Source organism: Rhinatrema bivittatum, chromosome 4 (assembly GCF_901001135.1).
Source record: "Rhinatrema bivittatum chromosome 4, aRhiBiv1.1, whole genome shotgun sequence".
In the NCBI taxonomy this organism is placed as follows: Eukaryota; Metazoa; Chordata; class Amphibia; order Gymnophiona; family Rhinatrematidae; genus Rhinatrema; species Rhinatrema bivittatum.
This window is the reverse complement of record NC_042618.1, coordinates 82,616,500-82,634,103: the sequence shown is the minus strand read 5'-3', so window position 1 is coordinate 82,634,103 and position 17,604 is coordinate 82,616,500. Positions and strand designations below refer to the sequence as shown.

General features: G+C 45.6%; 1 protein-coding gene across 1 annotated transcript in view; it reads left to right on the top strand.

Annotated features, from left to right (window-relative positions):
• The window catches only part of TTLL5 (tubulin tyrosine ligase like 5), a 798,469-nt gene that overhangs the window by 48,119 nt on the left and 732,746 nt on the right, over positions 1-17,604 (top strand). Inside the window, 2 exon segments of the mRNA XM_029598396.1 lie at positions 14,395-14,501; positions 14,961-15,043. Coding sequence (XP_029454256.1) covers positions 14,395-14,501; positions 14,961-15,043 — 190 coding nt within the window.

The window sequence follows — 17,604 nt, the reverse complement described above, 5'->3', positions numbered from 1 at the left end:
GCTTTTGCAAGGAAGATTACTGAGCGTCTGCACTTCCTGCAGGGGTATATGTACTACGTGCTGACATCAGATCAGTCTCCAACTGCTAGCACGAGCACACTATACCCATTTGTTCTGAGTCCATCTGCCTACACTAAGGAAAACGAGATTATCAGGTAAGTAATCTCTCCATTTGAGCGCACAGCAGCGTGCACAACTGGGCGCATGACTGTGCCGCGCGCACAAAAACTCTATTGCCTGCAAGCACAACTTGTGCGCACTTTGGGCCGGATTTTAAAAGCCCTGCGCGCATAAATCTGGCCGGATTTACGCGCGGAGGGCACTCTCCCGCCAGCGCACCTATTTTGCATAGGCCGCCAGTGTGCGCAGAGCCCCGGGGCTTCGTGGAGGGGGCGTGTCCAGGGGCGGTTTGGGGCGGGACAGGGGACGTGGTGCCGGCCTGGGGGCGTGGTCGAGGCCTCCGGACCAGCCCCTGGGTCGGGTGATGGCACGCCAGCAGCCCGCTGGCATGCGCAGATTTACACCTGCTTTCGGCAGGCGTAAATCTGGCAACAAAGGTGGGGGGGGTTAGATACGGGTGGGGGGGGGTTAGGTAGGGGAAGGGAGGGGAAGGTGCGGGGGGGGGGGGGGGTGGAAAGAAATTTCCCTTCGAGGCCGCTCCGATTTCGGAGCGGTCTCGGAGGGAACAGGCAGTGCGCGCAAGTTGCACAAATGTGTACCCCCTTGTGCGCGCCGACCCCGGATTTTATAAGATACGCGCGCCTACGCGCGTATCTTATAAAATCCAGCGTACTTTTGTTCGCGTTCGCGCAAATTTATAAAATCTACCCCTTTGTGCGCATAACTTCTGCGCATCCGACGCTCACACGCCCATACCTCCACGCCTAAGCCCTACACGCGCACAAATAATGGCACCGCCATCCAAAAAAGCCAAGGGACCTTTCCTTTGCCCTGCCTGCCTGCCACTTGAGAGCTGAGCAGCCTGGATTGGAATCCCTCCTGTGCCAACAGTGCGAAGAGAACCAAATCAAGACCCTCTATAGCCAGGAGAGGGATCCGGTACCACAGATGATGACATCCCGCCCCTGCAGGAAAATCCCTCCGGGGCTACCGCTACAACCCCTCCTGGGATCAACATGGACCCAGGAAACCTTCTCCTGGGTGGAATTTTTCAAAGGGCTGCAAACCTTTGTCCAGGCACAACCAGCCCCTGCTGTCCACCAGTCTTAAACCCAGCTGGAAGCACAAGTCCTTCCTGGAACCTCCCGGGCTTCTCAAGACCTGCCTCTCTGGTGGGGATCCAGATACCTCAGAGGAGGAATCTGACTCCCTGGAAGAAGGAGAAATTCTCCCAGGGATGGAGCCATACCGAATCATGCTCAGATTCTTCCACAAGGACGAATTACCAACCCTAGTGTCCCAGATTATGAAGACACTGGGTCTCCCAAGCATGGAGTCCACAGCAGAACCAAAGAAGAATCCCATGCTGGTGTACCTCCGTAAGGCCTCATGGTATTTCCCAATGTTGGAGCCCATTAAGGAACTGATTGACCTGGAATGGAATGCTCCAGAGGCCACTTTCAAAGGGAGGAGGACTCTAGAAGCCCTATACCTGCTGGAACCCACGGTTAAGGAACTTCTACATTTCCCCAAAGTGGATGCTATGATCTGTGCTGTCTCAAAACGCACTACGATCCCAGTAGAGGGAGGAGCGACACTGAAGGACTCCCAGGATAGAAGGCTGGAAGCCATTCTTAAGCATAAGAACATAAGAACATAAGAAATTGCCATGCTGGGTCAGACCAAGGGTCCATCAAGCCCAGCATCCTGTTTCCAACAGAGGCCAAACCAGGCCACAAGAACCTGGCAATTACCCAAACACCTAGAAGATCCCATGCTACTGATGCAATTAATAGCAGTGACTATTCCCTAAGTAAACTTGATTAATAGCAGTTAATGAACTTCTCTTCCAAGAACTTATCTTTTGATGTATCAGCAATGACGCTACAAATTGCTTCCTGCTGCGCATTAGTGGCACGTTCTTGTTTGATCCTCGCCAGAGACGCAACCACGCCCGGAGAAGCGATGGAGCCTGCGATCTCCTTCCTCACCGATGCTACCGCAGACCTCGTGCACACCTCATCCAGGGGTGTCGCTGCCGCAGTGGCGGCAAGAAGACAATTATGGCTCCGGAATTGGTTGGCTGACGAGACTTCCAAAGCGAACCTATACATATTTGTTTGCACCTATAATTTAATTTACATTTCTGCATCCCATAGATAGTTCCCCCCCCTTTTTATGGATTACTCCATCATGTATTCTAATTCAATGTTCCTTGTTTACTGTAAAGCCTGTTGCTGCATTACTTTTTCTGTAAACCGATAAGATGTTCAAAACGATTGTCGGTATATAAAAACGTTAAAAAAAAAATGCCTTTAAAGAATCCCTCCTGTTCGGGAGTGAACTGGAGAAATTAGCCAACAAATGGGGTGAATCTCCAGTACCCCGATTACCTGAGGACAGGAACAAAAGAACATATCGGCTCTCCTCCCCCAGGAGAACCAAGGGTAGAAGATCGCAGCGCTTTAAACCTTACAAGAATACACTGTCCCAAGCACCTCGTCCTTCAGGAAGGTCCCAGTCCTTTCGAAACAGGCACATTAAGAGAGGAGCAAGCTCAGGGGCAGGCCCCGGCCGTACCCTACAATGAGAAGATGCAGACCCATCCACAGGAAGAAGACATAGGGGGCAGACTTACCGTCTTCTACCAAAGATGGGTCGAGATAACTTCGGACAAGTGGGTCCTAACCATCATTCGAGAGGGGTACTCGCTGGAATTCCAAAGCATTCCTCCAGACAAATTTATGAACTCACCGTGCCACTCCCACTCCAAGAGACTGGCAGTGGAAACCACGCTAGCAAGACTACTCAGCCTGAAGCAATAGCCCCAGTGCCCACGCTTCAACAAAATACTGGCCACTATTCCATCTATTTTATTGTTCCCAAGAAAGAAGGAACATTGTGGCTTATCCTGGACCTCAAGGCCGTCAACCGTTACCTGAAGGTTCCACATGGAAATCCTATGATCCGTTATAATGGCGGTACAACCAGGAGAATTCTTAATCTCCCTGGACCTATCTGAGGCCTACCTTCACATCCAGGTCCATCAGAACCACCAGCGCTTCTTGCAATTTGCGATTCTGGGCCATCATTATCAATTCTGAGCGCTACCCTTCGGACTAGCTACCGCCCCCAGAACCTTCACCAAAATCATGGTGGTAGTGGCGGCAGTACTGAGGAAAGGAGTCCTGGTACATCCTTACTTGGATGATTGGCTTATCAGGGCAAAGTCTCCAGAGGAGAGTCACCATGAAACCACCAGAGTCAAGAATTTACTACAAGAGCTTGGTTGAGTCGTGAACACAACCAAGAGTTGTCTACAGCCCTCCAAGTCACTAGAATACCTGGGAGTCTGGTTCGATACCAAACAGAGCAAGGTCTACCTTCCCCCTCCATGAAGAAGGAAGCTAATGGATCATTTACAAAAGCTGTTGACCTCTGTCTGCCCCAAGGTATGGGACTACATTCAAGTCCTCGGCCTCATGACACAAACTCTGGAAGTTGTTCCGTGGGCAAGGGCACATATGCGGCCGCTACAATGTTCCCTACTATCACGATGGAATCCAGTGTCCCAGAACTACTCAATTCGCCTCCAGCTACAGAGGTTTGGGAGCAGCTTCGATGGTGACTACAGGAAGAATACCTAAGCAGAGGCGTAAACCTATCCGCTCCAAAGTGGATCTTGCTCACCATGGACGCAAGCCTGTGAGGGTGGGGAGCCCACTGTCAGGAACTGACAGCCCAGGGACAATGGAACAAGGAAGAGGCGGGATGGAACATAAACCACCTGGAAGCATGAGCGGTCAGACTAGCCTGCCTACGATTCAGCCACAGACTCCGAGGCGAGTCCATCAGAGTCATGTCGGACAACGCAACGACCGTTGCTTACATCAACCGACAGGGAGGAACAAAGAGCCAGCAGGTGTCTCTGGAAATAGACCCCCTCATGGAGTGGGCGGAAATAAATCTACAAGAGATTTCGGCCTCCCACATCGTGGGAAAAGACAACATCTCTGCGGACTATCTCAGCAGAGAAAGCCTAGACCCAGGGAGTTGTCACTGGCGGACACAGCCTTCCAGCTGATTGTAAATCGATGGGGTCTCCTAGCCATGGACCTATTAGCAACTTGTCGCAATGCCCGGGTACCCAGATTCTTCAGCCGCAGACAAGAACCACAATCTCAGGTTATCGACGCTCTCGTCCAGAACTGGCCAGAGGAAAGCCTCCTGTACGCCTTCCCACCCTGGCCACTACTGGACAGGGTCATCCACAAGATAGAACACCACAGGGGACTAGTCCTACTAGTCGCCCCAGATTGGCCAAGAAGACCATGGTATGCGGACATGCGAAGACTATTGCGAATCCTCTACGTCTACCACCATACAGGGAACTTCTTCAGCAGGGACCGATCTCCCACGAAGACCCGGCTCGATTCTCTCTTACGGTATGGCCCTTGAGAGGACTAGCCTAAAAAAGCGTGACTACTCAAAAGCCGTGATTGACACCCTGTTTCATGCACGCAAGTTCTCCACATCTCCATAAATGCAAGGATCCATTATAAATGCTTAATGTTAACACATAAAACTGTATATGGTTGTAATAATGAATGGTTGAACACATCTTTGCGTATACACACACCGGCACGTACCTTGAGATCTTCTGGGAAAGCTTTGCTTACAATTCCTTTACAGAGAGTAGCTCATTTGAGTTCAGTCAGGGAGAGGACTCTCTCTCTGGCCAGTCCCAAAATTTGGAACGCACTTCCGCTTGACATCAGATCAGAATCATGTATTCAGAAGTTTAAAAACCTCTTAAAGACCTGGTTATTTAAACAGGCTTTTAATGAATTTATTAGTTAAGTATAGTGATAGTCCTGCAGTAGGTTCTATTGTTACTGATTAAAATACAGGATAGAAAACTTTGGAAATAATGAGGGGAGTTAGGAAGGATAGGTTAGAATTCCTCTCCTGGGGAATCGGACCAAATTAGTGATTAGTAGAATGTGTTTTAGATATTGGATATTATATATAAATATCCTATGTTGGAATAATGATTAATGTGGGCTGCAGTATTAGTTTAGAATTGTTTTATTGTTTTTTAAATTAGGATTTTAATTTGACATTGGTTTTATTGTGTTTATGATTATAGAGTTTTGGTTTGTGTTTATTGTAATTTAATTGGATATGTATTTGTTATACTGATTATTTTCTGTACTGTAAACCGACTTGATATCTTGTTAGGAAGGTCGGTATATAAAAATGTTTAAATAAATCTGTCTTACATATGAATCTGGAGAGTATTCGAAGCTTGGTGTGAAGACCGCGGTCTCCTCCCGAGGAAAGCCAAGATTCCCACGATCCTGGAATTCATATAGGACGGCATGCAGAAGGGGTTGTCCCTCAACTCCCTCAAGGTCCAAGTCGCAACACTGGCCTGTTTCAGGTCCGAAGAGGATGACATCAAACTATCAACTCATTCTGATGAGTGCTGCTTCCTGAAAGGAGTCAAACAACTCTGACCACCTCTAAAGTGGCCAGTGCCTCTATGGAACCTCAACCTAGTACTAGACTTCCTAGCAGGGCAGTCCTTCAGACCTGTCTCTGTCTCTTGACCTTAAAGACACTGTTCTTGATTGCAATATGCTCAGCCCGGCGCATCTCCGAACTTCAAGCATTATCCTGTCGGGAACCATTCCTCAGGTTCACCTCTGGCACCATACAGCTATGTACGTTACCATCCTTCCTTCCGAAAGTGGTTTCCCAGTTCCATATGAACCAGACCATATCCTTACCATCCCCAGATGAGCATAGGGATTCGGAAGACTCGTGCCTCCTCTGCCACCTGAATGTCGGCAGAATCCTAGTCCGATACCTGAAGAGATCGGAATCCTTGCGCAAAACTGACCACCTGTTTGTTCTTCACAGCGAGAAGAAGCAAGGGGAAGCAGCATCATGGACCACCATAGCCTACTGGATCAAAGAAGTAATTTATGCTGCCTACATAGAGGCAGGAAAACCATTACCTCTACAGATCAAGGTGCATTCTACAAGGGCCCAGGCAGTATCCTGGGCTGAAACCAAGCTGCTGTTTCCAGCCGAGATCTGTCGGGCGGCGACATGGTCCTCCCTACACACCTTCAGGTTTTACCATCTGGATGTTCAGGCCAGGGAGGATACAGCCTTTGCGTGGGCAGCACTAAGTGGGCCACGGGCAGCCTCCCACCTGGTAAGGAGTAGCTTTTTTTACATCCCATTGGTCCTGAGTCCATCTGGCTACATGCTAGGAAATGGAGAAATTACTTACCTGATGATTTTGTTTTCCTTAGTGTAGACAGATGGACTCAGGACCAATGGGTATTGTGCTCTCTTGATAGCAGATGGAGTCAGATTTCAAAGCTGACGTCACCCTACATATACCCGTGCAGCAAGCTCAGCTCTTCAGTATTCTCTTCGAAAAGCCAGTGTGGATATATATTGCTTAATACTTGATTATACTAGATTAAACTGAACCGGTTCAGATTAACTGAACCGGTTCAGTTTAATCTAGTATAATCAAGTATTAAGCAATATATATCCACACTGGCTTTTTGAAGAGAATACTGAAGAGCTGAGCTTGCTGCACGGGTATATGTAGGGTGACGTCAGCTTTGAAATCTGACTCCATCTGCTATCAAGAGAGCACAATACCCATTGGTCCTGAGTCCATCTGTCTACACTAAGGAAAACAAAATCATCAGGTAAGTAATTTCTCCAATATACCCCAGAGGTTTGATGAGAAAGGGAGATATGATGATGACATTTATATTGACCCATTAGTTTCCTTTCCTTTATTCCTACCAGACTAGTCCATACAGGTGGGATGTACCCTTCGGCCAGCAGATTTATTTATTTATTTTATTTATTTAGATTTAGATGGTGATTTGGAAATCAAAGCAAACAATTGTCTTTGGTTGTCATAGCTTTGGCATTCTGAAAGATATTGAAGAGCTGAAAGAACACCAGACCCTAATAGGAGAGAGTAGTTAGCTTTGAGCTTTTTTTTTTCTCTGTTTCTATCTACTAGCAGGAAAACATAACTCACTTGTCTGGACTGGTCTGGCATGACTAAAGGAAATTAACAGCTACCTTTAAAAGGCTGACAACCACCATTTAGTCTTAGTACCAGTGAGTGGCCTCTCACACCTTCATTGGAAGGTCTGAGAACTTCTGGATTGCCCTGAAACTCCATACTTGCCTCCCGATATTTAAAAAGGGCTCCATGGATGATCCAGGAAATTATTGACCGATGAGTCTAACTTCAGTGCTGGGAAAAATCGTGGAAACTGTTACAAAGAATAAAACCACAAAACATTTAGTTAGATACGGTTTAATGGGACACAGCCAGCATGGATTTTACCCAAGGGAAAACTTGCCTCTCAAATCTCCTACATTTTTTTGAATTGGTGAATAAACAAGTGGACAAAGATAAACCGTTAGATGTGGTGTATTTGGATTTTCAGAAGGCATTTGACAAAATCTCTCATGGGAGGTTTCTAAGAAAACTAAAAAGTCATGGGATAGGAGGAAATGTCCTTTTGTGAATTGCAAACTGGTTAAAAAGACAGAAAACAGAGTAGGGCTAAATGGTCAGTTTTCAAAATGGAAAAAGGTAAACAGTTTAGTGCCTCAGGGATCTACTTGGGACCCGTGCTTTATAATATAAATATATAATATAAATTTGCAGATGACACAAAGTTATTCAGGGTAGTTAAATCTCAAGCAGATTGTGATAAATTGCAGGAAGACCTTGCGAGACTGGAAAATTGGGCATCCAAATGGCAGATGAAATGTAATGTGGATAAGTGCAAGGTGATGCATATAGGGAAAAATAACCCATGCTATAATTACACAATGTTGGGTTCCATATTAGGTGCTACAACCCAAGAAAGAGATCTAGGTGTCATAGTGGATAATTCATTGGAATTGTCTGCTCAATGTGCTTTGGCGGTCAAAAAAGCAAACAATGTTAGGAATTATTAGAAAGGGAATGGTGAATAAAACGGAGGATGTCATAATGCCTCTATCGCTCCATGGTGAGACTGCACCTTGAATACTGTGTACAATTCTGGTCTCCACATCTCAAAAAAGATATAATTGCTATGGAGAAGGTACAGAGAAGGGCTACCAAAATGATAAAGGGGATGGAACAGCTCCCCTATGAGGAAAGGCTAAAGAGGTTAGGGTTGTTTAGTTGGGAGAAGAGGCGACTGAAGGGGGGATATGATAGAGGTGTTTAAAATCATGAAAGGACTTGAACAGGTTAATGAAAATCGATTATTTACTCTCTCAGGTAATAGGACTAGGGGGCTCTCTATGAACTTACAGGCCGATACAGTAAAAATTGCGGGAGAGCGGGCGAGCGCCTGCTCTCCCGGAGAGCGATTCAGAAAAAAAAATTATTCAAATTAGGGCCCACGGTAAAAAGAGGCGCTAGGGACACTAGCGTGTCCCTAACGCCTCTTTTTTGACAGGAGCGGCTGTCAGCGGGTTTGACAGCCGACGCTCAATTTTGCCGGTGTCCGTTCTCAAACCTGCTGACAGCCACGGGTTCGGAAACTGGACGCCGGCAAAATTGAGCGTCCGGTTTTCAACCCGCGAGCCATGGGCCGATTTTTAAAAACATTTTTTTTAAATTATTTTTAACTTTTGGGACCTCCAACTTAATATCGCCATGATATTAAGTCGGACGTTGCACAGAAAAGCAGTTTTTACTGCTTTTCTGTGCACTTTCCTGGTGCCGGCAGAAATTAACGCCTACCTTTGGGTAGGCGCTAATTTCTGAAAGTAAAATGTGCGGCTTTGCTGCACATTTTGCTTTCTGTATTGCGTGGGAATGATTAATAGGGCCATCAACATGCATTTGCATGTTGCGGGCGCTATTAGTTTCAAGGGGGTTGGACGCGCGTTAACAGTGCGCTCCGCCGGAGCGCACTGTACTGTATCGGCCTGTTAGTAAATAGCTCATTTAAAACAAATTGAATACAATTCTTTTTCACTCAGTGCATAGTTAAGCTCTGGAATTCATTGCCAGAGGATGTGGTTTATGGCAGTTAGTGTAACTGGGTTTAAAAAAGGTTTGGCTAAGTTCCTAGAGGAAAAATCCATAAACTTCTATTAATTAATAAGCAATAGTAGTTTTAGATCTATTTAACTTTTGGGTACTTATCAGGTACTTGTGACTTGGATTGATAACTGTTGGAAGCAGGATGCTGGGCTTGATGGACATTTGGTCTGACCCAAAAGGTCTAGAATCTGCTAAAGGTCCAGTCTACTTCACACTCTAGGAATTCCTGTAGCAACACCAAGCCGGAGCTGGTCGCACCATCCTCTTAAGTTTGTTTTCAGGCAGTCTGGAGACTTTTGATTCCCCCCCATGCTTTCACCAGCTTTTCTAAATCTTCTCCAAAAAGATAATTTCCCTAGAAGGAACATTAGCTTCACTTTGGCTTGGAAATGGAAACTGCAGAGCAATTGAGTAACTAAAGCAAATGACAGGAAACTACATTGGAAGCCAAACTCATAGCTGAAGCCCAGAATGAGGATGATACTAAGATCTGCAACAGAGTGGACATGCCGGAAGGAGTGGAGAGAATGAGACGGGATTTAAGGAAGCTCAAAGACTGGTCGAAGATATGGCAGCTGAGATTCAATGCCAAGAAGTGCAGAGTCATGCATATGGGCTGTGGAAATCCAAAAGAATTGTATTCGATGGGGGGGTGAAGGGCTGATGTGCATGGAGCAGGAGAGAGACCTGGGGTGAAAGTAACGATCTGAAGTCGGTGAAACAGTGTGACAGGGCGATAGCTATAGCCAGAAGAATGCTGGGCAGCATAGAGAGAGGAATTTCGAGTAAGAAAAGGGAAGTAATTATGCCTTTGTACAGGTCCTTGGTGAGGCCTCACCTGGAGTACTGTGCTCAGTTCTGGAGACTGTATCTCCGAAGGGACAGAGACAGGATGGAGGTGGTCCAGAGAAGGGCGACCAAAAAGGTGGATTGTCTTCATCGAATGACTTATGAGGAGAAACTGGAGAATCTAAATATGTATACCCTGGAGGAAAGGAGGCGCAGGGGTGATATGATACAGACGTTCAGATATTTGAAAGGTTTTAATGATACAAAGACAACGACAAACCTTTTTCTGTTAGGGGAAAAAAAGTCAGCAGAATCAGGGGTCACGATTTAAAACTCCTGGGAGAGTCTCAGAACCAATGTCAGGAAGAATTTCTTCACTGAGAGAAGGGTGGTGGATACCAAGTGGTGAAGACCAAAACTGTGAAGGATTTCAAAGGGGTGTAGGATAAACACTGTAGATCCATAAAGCCTGGAGGATGGGAATGAAGAGAAGAAGTATGGGGGTGGCTTGCGGTAATGACGGCTACCTCCTGGTGATTAATACCCTTATTCAATAAACATTCACATGGTTAATGAGACTCCAACATTGCTCTATGCTTCAGCGGCAAAAAGAAATGTGGAAAAGAGGATTTGCATTCAGACAACAACCAGCATTGCTCTATGCTTTAACGGCAAGACAAAATGTGGAAAAGAGAATTTCATTCAGGCAACAACCAACAAGGTAGCACAGTCTGGGTAAATAAATAAGCGTGAGAGTAGCTTGCTTGATGCGGTGGTTACTACCCCGAACCAATTTAAGCCTGTTACTTTACTTGGAAAGCATATCCAGTTCAGCTCACTGCTTCAGCGGCAGGGGAATGAAGAAAAGAGGATTTATATTCAGGCAACAACAAAGGACTGAATTGCACAGTCTGGGTAAATAAATAAGCATGGGAGTGGCTTGCTTATTGTGGCGGTTACTACCCCTAACAAATTAAGCCTGATACTTCACTTTGAATGCATATCCAGTGCAGCTCACCCCTTCAACGGCAGGGGGAATGAAGAAATAGGATTTACATCTAACAAGGCATCAATCTGAGCAGTATGAGTATAGAAACATCAGGGTAACTTGCTCGATACAACGGTTACTACATTAAGCCTTATACTTCACTTTGATACAACTCCAACACTGCTCTCTGCATCAATTGAGGGAATGGAAGGAAATTAGAATCAAAAAGCTACCAATAAGGGCCCTGAACTCAGCTGTCGGAGTAACAGATAAGTATGAGAAAATAAGTGTGAAAGCTTGCTGGGTAGACTGGATGGGCCTAATGGTCTTCTGCTGTCATTTCTATGTAGGTCACCCCCGATGCCATCTGAGCTGCATCCTCTAGGATCATTCTCCCACATTCTAAGCAACTTTCTTGTATGTGTTGAGACAAACGTAATCTTGCCCTAGCAACAATACCCCCGCACACATCAGCTTACATCACCAAATCAGAAGCCCACTTAAGCGCACTCTCTATCTTGCTATCCTGAGCATCCTTGAGGGCAGAGTCCCCTTCCGAAGGAATAGTCGTCCTTGTGACAGCACTACAGAGTACATGCACTTGAGGAAATTCAAGTTTTTCCCTTTCTGAGCCAGTAGGGGATATAGTCACATTATATTCTTACATCCTCTACATTTTAACTCTGGAGCATTCCCTTAGACAGAGATCAATCCTTATCTATGCTACAGAAATGCTTTGGGCTGGAGGATCCAAGATGGCCGCTTGACTGGACGCATATTCAGACGCTCCTGCCTTTCGTTACACTTACCGGACTCTCGTTGAAAATGCCTCACAAAAGAAAGGGGAAGGTGAGGGTTTATCCCCCCGAGCCCACACTTCCCGCAGGTCAGCGTGTTATACTGCAATATGCTTCTCCCATTTCGACTGGAGTAGCGAGCCCCGCTAGCGGAATAGGAGGAGGAGTCCTATCTCCGCTTGGGGAAATATCGCTAACTCCCCCGGAACCACGATTGCCGCCGAATGCTGTCTCACCGAATGCCTCGGGGCAAGAGGAGTCGCTGGTGAGAAGCGTCACAAGTGCGACCCCTGAGGGAGGACTCTCGCGAGACATTTCGAGTTTGGAGGGGTTTGCCAGTGCCTCGAATCCCCCTGAAGCTGCGACATGGAGAGAACAGAGGGTTGAAGAAATGCCGCAAGGATCGTTAACACCGATGGGTCGAGGAGAGGTAATGAATAACCCTGTAAGGAGTCCCATTGAGATTAAAAGACCAGCGGTAATCACTATGGAGTCCCTTTGGGAAGTGGTTGTGGGTTTAACGAAGGCGTTCAATGAACAGACCCAAAAAACCGAAGAAATCGCCCAAAAAATGGTATCTATCGAAAATCACTTACATTTGAAGGGGACGGAGCAGCTGCGAGAGTTACAGCAAGTTAAAGAAAATCTTAAACAAGTGACTGATACTAACGTTGCATGTGTGAAAGATCAAATGATCCTAACACGGCGGCTGGAATCTGTAGAAAATCATTTGAGGCAGTTAAACCTTAGGGTTTTAAACTTCCCAAAAGTGGTGGGTGAGATACCACTAATAACTTTTAAAAGATATATGAAGGAAATATTACAGATACCAGAGGAGCAAATTCCAGCAGTTAAAAAGATTTTGTTTTTAAAACAAGGACAGAGCCAGTTTCAAATATCTCCAGTAGGAGAAATCGGAAATTTTAACAACTTATCTGAATATTTGGAAAGCTCTGGACTGGAAATTGCTGAAAGGGCAGTGCTCTTTATTTCTTTGTTTTCAGAATTTGATAGAGCCCTTATTATGAAGTATTACTTTAAAGTAATTAATGTTACATATATGGGTGGTTTGGTTAGGATATTTCCTGATTTATCCAGGGCTACTCAACTACGCAGGAAATCTTTTCTAATAATGCGTCCTGAAGCGATAGCTATAGGGGCAAGTTTTCTTTTACGTTATCCTGCTAAATGCGTGGTAAAGTACTCTGGTAATACCTATATATTTTATAATCCAGAGCAATTAAGGGTATTCTTGGATGCCAAGAAAGAAACCCCTATAACCTAGAACATCTGGTTCCTTAAATATATATATGATTGGGAGTAATAGTCAAGGGGCTTATTTGTTAATATAAAGTTTTCTTTTCTTTGTAATACTCCTCTTTTTCTTTCCTCTCCACCAAATATTGCTTAGAACAAAGGAGATAAAATTGTATAATGAATTAGTTGTGTAATTATGATATAATTGCATTTATTAATGTATAATATTTTTCTTTTTTGTAAATCTCCTGATTGAAGCAAAGGATTCTTTGTTTATAGTTTGTAAAATGGATAAATAAATAATTAAAAAAAAAAAAAAAAAAAAAATGCTTTGAATGGTTGTCTTAAACGACATTATATGGTCGCCTTCTCAGTTAAGACTCCTAGCTTCTTTTATTTTTTCCCCCACTATGTCCAGTGTTCTTAGTGACTCTGAAACTATGGAAGAAAGTTCCTCTTTGTGGAACAACCAAAACCGTAGCTGAATTATCCTCTTCCTTGTGGGAACTTTCCTCCTTCTCAGACTCTCCCTTAAAATCTTAAGGCCCATAAGTGACAGATATGAAAAACACAGGATTTTCTCCCCTTCCTATCCTTCTCTTCTTTTCTCATTCTTTGCTCTGGATTCCCAGGAGGAGTTCCAGGGAGGTATGTCCTGCAGGAGAGAAACCTGGAGCTGCATTCTGCCCTATAAAAAAAAAACAAAAAAACAAAACCAAAAAACCTGATGCAAACATTTTACAAACTCTATGGAAATAGAGGCCCAGGAAGAGGAAGGAATTGTATAAATTATTTGAAGTATTGGGAGCTGCTCCTCTAACTCCACCCAGAGGAGCTGCTGTCCAAACTGCTGCAATGTCTGAGGCTGCCGGAACCAGGATAGCCAATTGACCGTTCTCAGCCAACGAAGGGAGTACAAGAATTTGACCTCAGGAGCTGCTATCCAAATTTGTCTTCTTCACCAGACGGGATACTTGCTTGCTATCTGCCTGCTGGAGACAGAGAATACTAGCAGGATGAAGTCAGTATGGGAGCTTATAAGAGGTGATGTCAGCAAACGTGGTAGTCTCTGCCTCCATCTGCTGGTTAGGAGGCATAACCCATGCGTCTGGTCTGGCTGATTATGCTTTCAAGCTAATGTCAACCAGAATCAGAAGTGACCTGCTGGTGGTCAAGCCTGTATGGGTGCCAGCTGGCTGATCTCCTTAGTATGGAAGCTGAGTTAAGTGCAAGGAAGGGCTACCACCAGAGAGAGAGTGTAGTGTACCTAGCAACTGGGGCAATAGTCTTATTATGCTTAATGCTCCAGTTTTTTATGGTTCCTTTTACTGTTTATGCAGGGACCATCCATGTATCCTGTGGACTGGGGGTGCCCGGAAAGTTCCCATTATGGTGTTCCATGCAGAGGCCATCCTGACGAAAGACAGCTGCCTGCGTATAATAGGAGGTGGGTAGAGGCTGGGGAGTGGGATCCATCTGTGGGTCATGGGAGATGGGCAGAAACTGGGGAATGGGGGTCTGCCTGCGGGTCATGGGAGATGGGCAGAGGCTGGGGAGGGGGGAGCTGCCTACAGGTGGTGGGATACGGGGGGAGAGGGGGGCTGCATGCGGGTCGTGGGAGACGGGCAGAGGCTGGGGAGGGGGAGGGGGAGCTGCTTGCGGGAGATGGGCAGAGGCTGGGGAGGGGGGAGCTGCCTACGGGTGGAGGGGGGAGGGGGGAGCTGCATGCGGGTCGTGGGAGACGGGCAGAGGCTGGGGAGGGGGGGCTGCTTGCGGGAGATGGGCAGAGGCTGGGGAGGGGGAGCTGCCTCTGGGTGGTGGGGGAAGCCGCCTGCTGGTGCAGGTACTATTTCTGCTTGTTTGGTTGTTGAATATCCTTATTTTTTTCCTGTTCTCTTTCCCGCAGAGCGCTATCGCTTGTCCTATAAGATTGTTCGCACGGATAGCCGTCTTATACGCAGCATCTTGTCTGCCCATGGATTTCATGAGGTTTGTGGTTTCTGCAGGTTATGCCTTAATCTCTCTTCACATGTAGTGCCACCAGGCTATGGGAATTTATTTTGCTCCATCAATCGCTGCTATGACATAAGTTTATTCCATGTGCATGGAGGCACACTCCTGGCTAGCACTTAAACATATATTATGCTTTTTCATGGCCTGCTCTGAGGGAAAGTTTCTATATAGAAAATAGTTAATCTTAATTTAATCAGCAGCAGAAATGTTTTTCTTGTAGGGTTTACCCTAAAAATCTTGTGAAGGATCTAAATAAGCATACCCTAGAAGAGAGATGTGATATGAAAAGCAAGTTAAAGAGGAAGCTCTTATGATAGGGAGGAGGATTGGCTCAGTGGTTAGAGAAATGGGCTGAGAACCAGGGAAGCCAGAGTTTGGGCAAGTCACTTTCTCCCAATGCCTCAGGTATCCACTTAGATTGTAAATTCTTTGGGGAAGGGACTTGTTCTACTTGTGTACTTATCACCACATAGAGCACTGCGCTCATCCAGCAGCACTACAAAAATAAGTATTATTATTATAAGTATTATGATAGAGGCTCATGGGTGTAGACTCAGAAAATATTTTTTCACAGAGTGGGTGATGGTTGCATGCAATGAATCTCTGTGCCATTACAAAACTAACAAAATTCAAGAAGACCTGGGATAAGCACAGAGGATCCTTTTTTTTTTTTGTATACATTTGATATTGTACCTTTTCCAGATTAAATTTGATTGTAATCTGCTTTAAAAGGAAAATTAGTTCTTACCTGATAATTTTCGTTCCTGTAGTACCAAGGATCAGTCCAGACAGTGGGTTATGTCCCCTATCCAGCAGGTGGAGACAGACCAGAATTGTGAGGATGTCCCTTTAAGGGGAGAACCTGTACACTAACCCCTTCAGTATAACGACTGTCAAAGCATAGAAACATAGAAACATAGAAATGACGGCAGAAGAAGACCAAACGGCCCATCCAGTCTGCCCAGCAAGCTTCACACATTTTTTCTCTCATACTTATCTGTTTCTCTTAGCTCTTGGTTCTATTTCCCTTCCACCCCCACCATTAACGTAGAGAGCAGTGATGGAGCTGCATCCAAGTGAATTATCTAGCTTGATTAGTTAGGGGTAGTAGGGGTAGTAACCACCGCAATAAGCAAGCTACACCCATGCTTGTTTTACCCAGACTATGTTATACAGCCCTTATTGGTGGTTTTTTCTTCTCCCCTGCCGTTGAAGCAGGGAGCTATGCTGGATATGCGTGAAGTATCAGTTTTTTTTTTCCTCCCCTGCCATTGAAGCAGAGAGCTATGCTGGATATGCATCGAAAGTGAAGTATCAGGGGTAGTAACCGCCGTAACAAGCCAGCTACTCCCCGCTTTGTGAGTGCGAATCCTTTTTTCTTCTCCCCTGCCGTTGAAGCTATGCTGGATATGCGTGAAGCATCCGTTTTTCTTTTCCCCTGCTGTTGAAGCAGAGAGCTATGCTGGAAATGCGTGATGTATCAGCCTTTCTCCCATGCTGTTGAAGCAGAGAGCCATGCTGGATATGCATCGAAAGTGAAGTATCAAGCACATTTGGTTTGGGGTAGTAACCGCCGTAACAAGCCAGCTACTCCCCGCTTTGTGAGTGCGAACCCTTTTTTCTTCTTCCCTGCCGTTGAAGCAGAGAGCTCTGCTGGATGTGTGAAGTATCAGTTTTTTCTTCTCCCCTGCCGTTGAAGCAGAGAACTATGCAGAGAACAAAGAACCCAAACTAGGGTCAAGCAAGTAACAGTAAAGCTCAACGGAGCAACAATAGAACCCATGGAACCTATACGCTCTTGAATATACTTGGTATGGGCAGAAGACCAAGACTTCCGGTGTAATTGCTCAGTAATCTTACTCCATGCCCATTTGAGAAACTGTGAACCTACAATAAAAGCTTCGAGAGGACAGACATAATAACAAACAGGGAAGGGAGTCTGGACTGATCCTTGGTACTACAGGAACGAAAATTATCAGGTAAGAACTAATTTTCCTTTCCCTGTACGATCTAAAAAAAAAAAACCTCTTAAAGTGACAGCCTCAGCACCAAGGAGAGAGCAGGGGGAGACCCTGCTGACTCCTGCCTGTCTGACTGCCGGATTAAAGCCTGAGGACCAGAAAAGGGCCAAAAAAGGTAAAAAAAAAAAAAAAAAAAAAGTAAGAAAAATTCTGGTCAGCTGCTGCAGAAGTCAGAGGTATTTGAGTACCTGCGACTTCGGAACTTTGGTACCTTTTAAACTGATTTTTAAACTGATTCTTTTAAATCAGTAGTGACTGAGCGCAGCAGCGGGTCTAAAACCCTCTCGGCAGCCAGAAAAGGGCAGCGAGTCCCAGAGGGAGACGGTCCCACACCTGGAAGGTAACCCGGACTCAGACTATGCAGCGCAAAAGGGGCAAATAGCCCCGTGAGTCCGGCAAGAGCGAGGAGACGATATCGTCTCCCAAGAAAAAAGAAAAAGACACTAGGGATCAAAAAACCCCAGAAATATAACTTTTCTGAAGTACTTGCTTGAATCTAAGATGGAATAGAAAAGG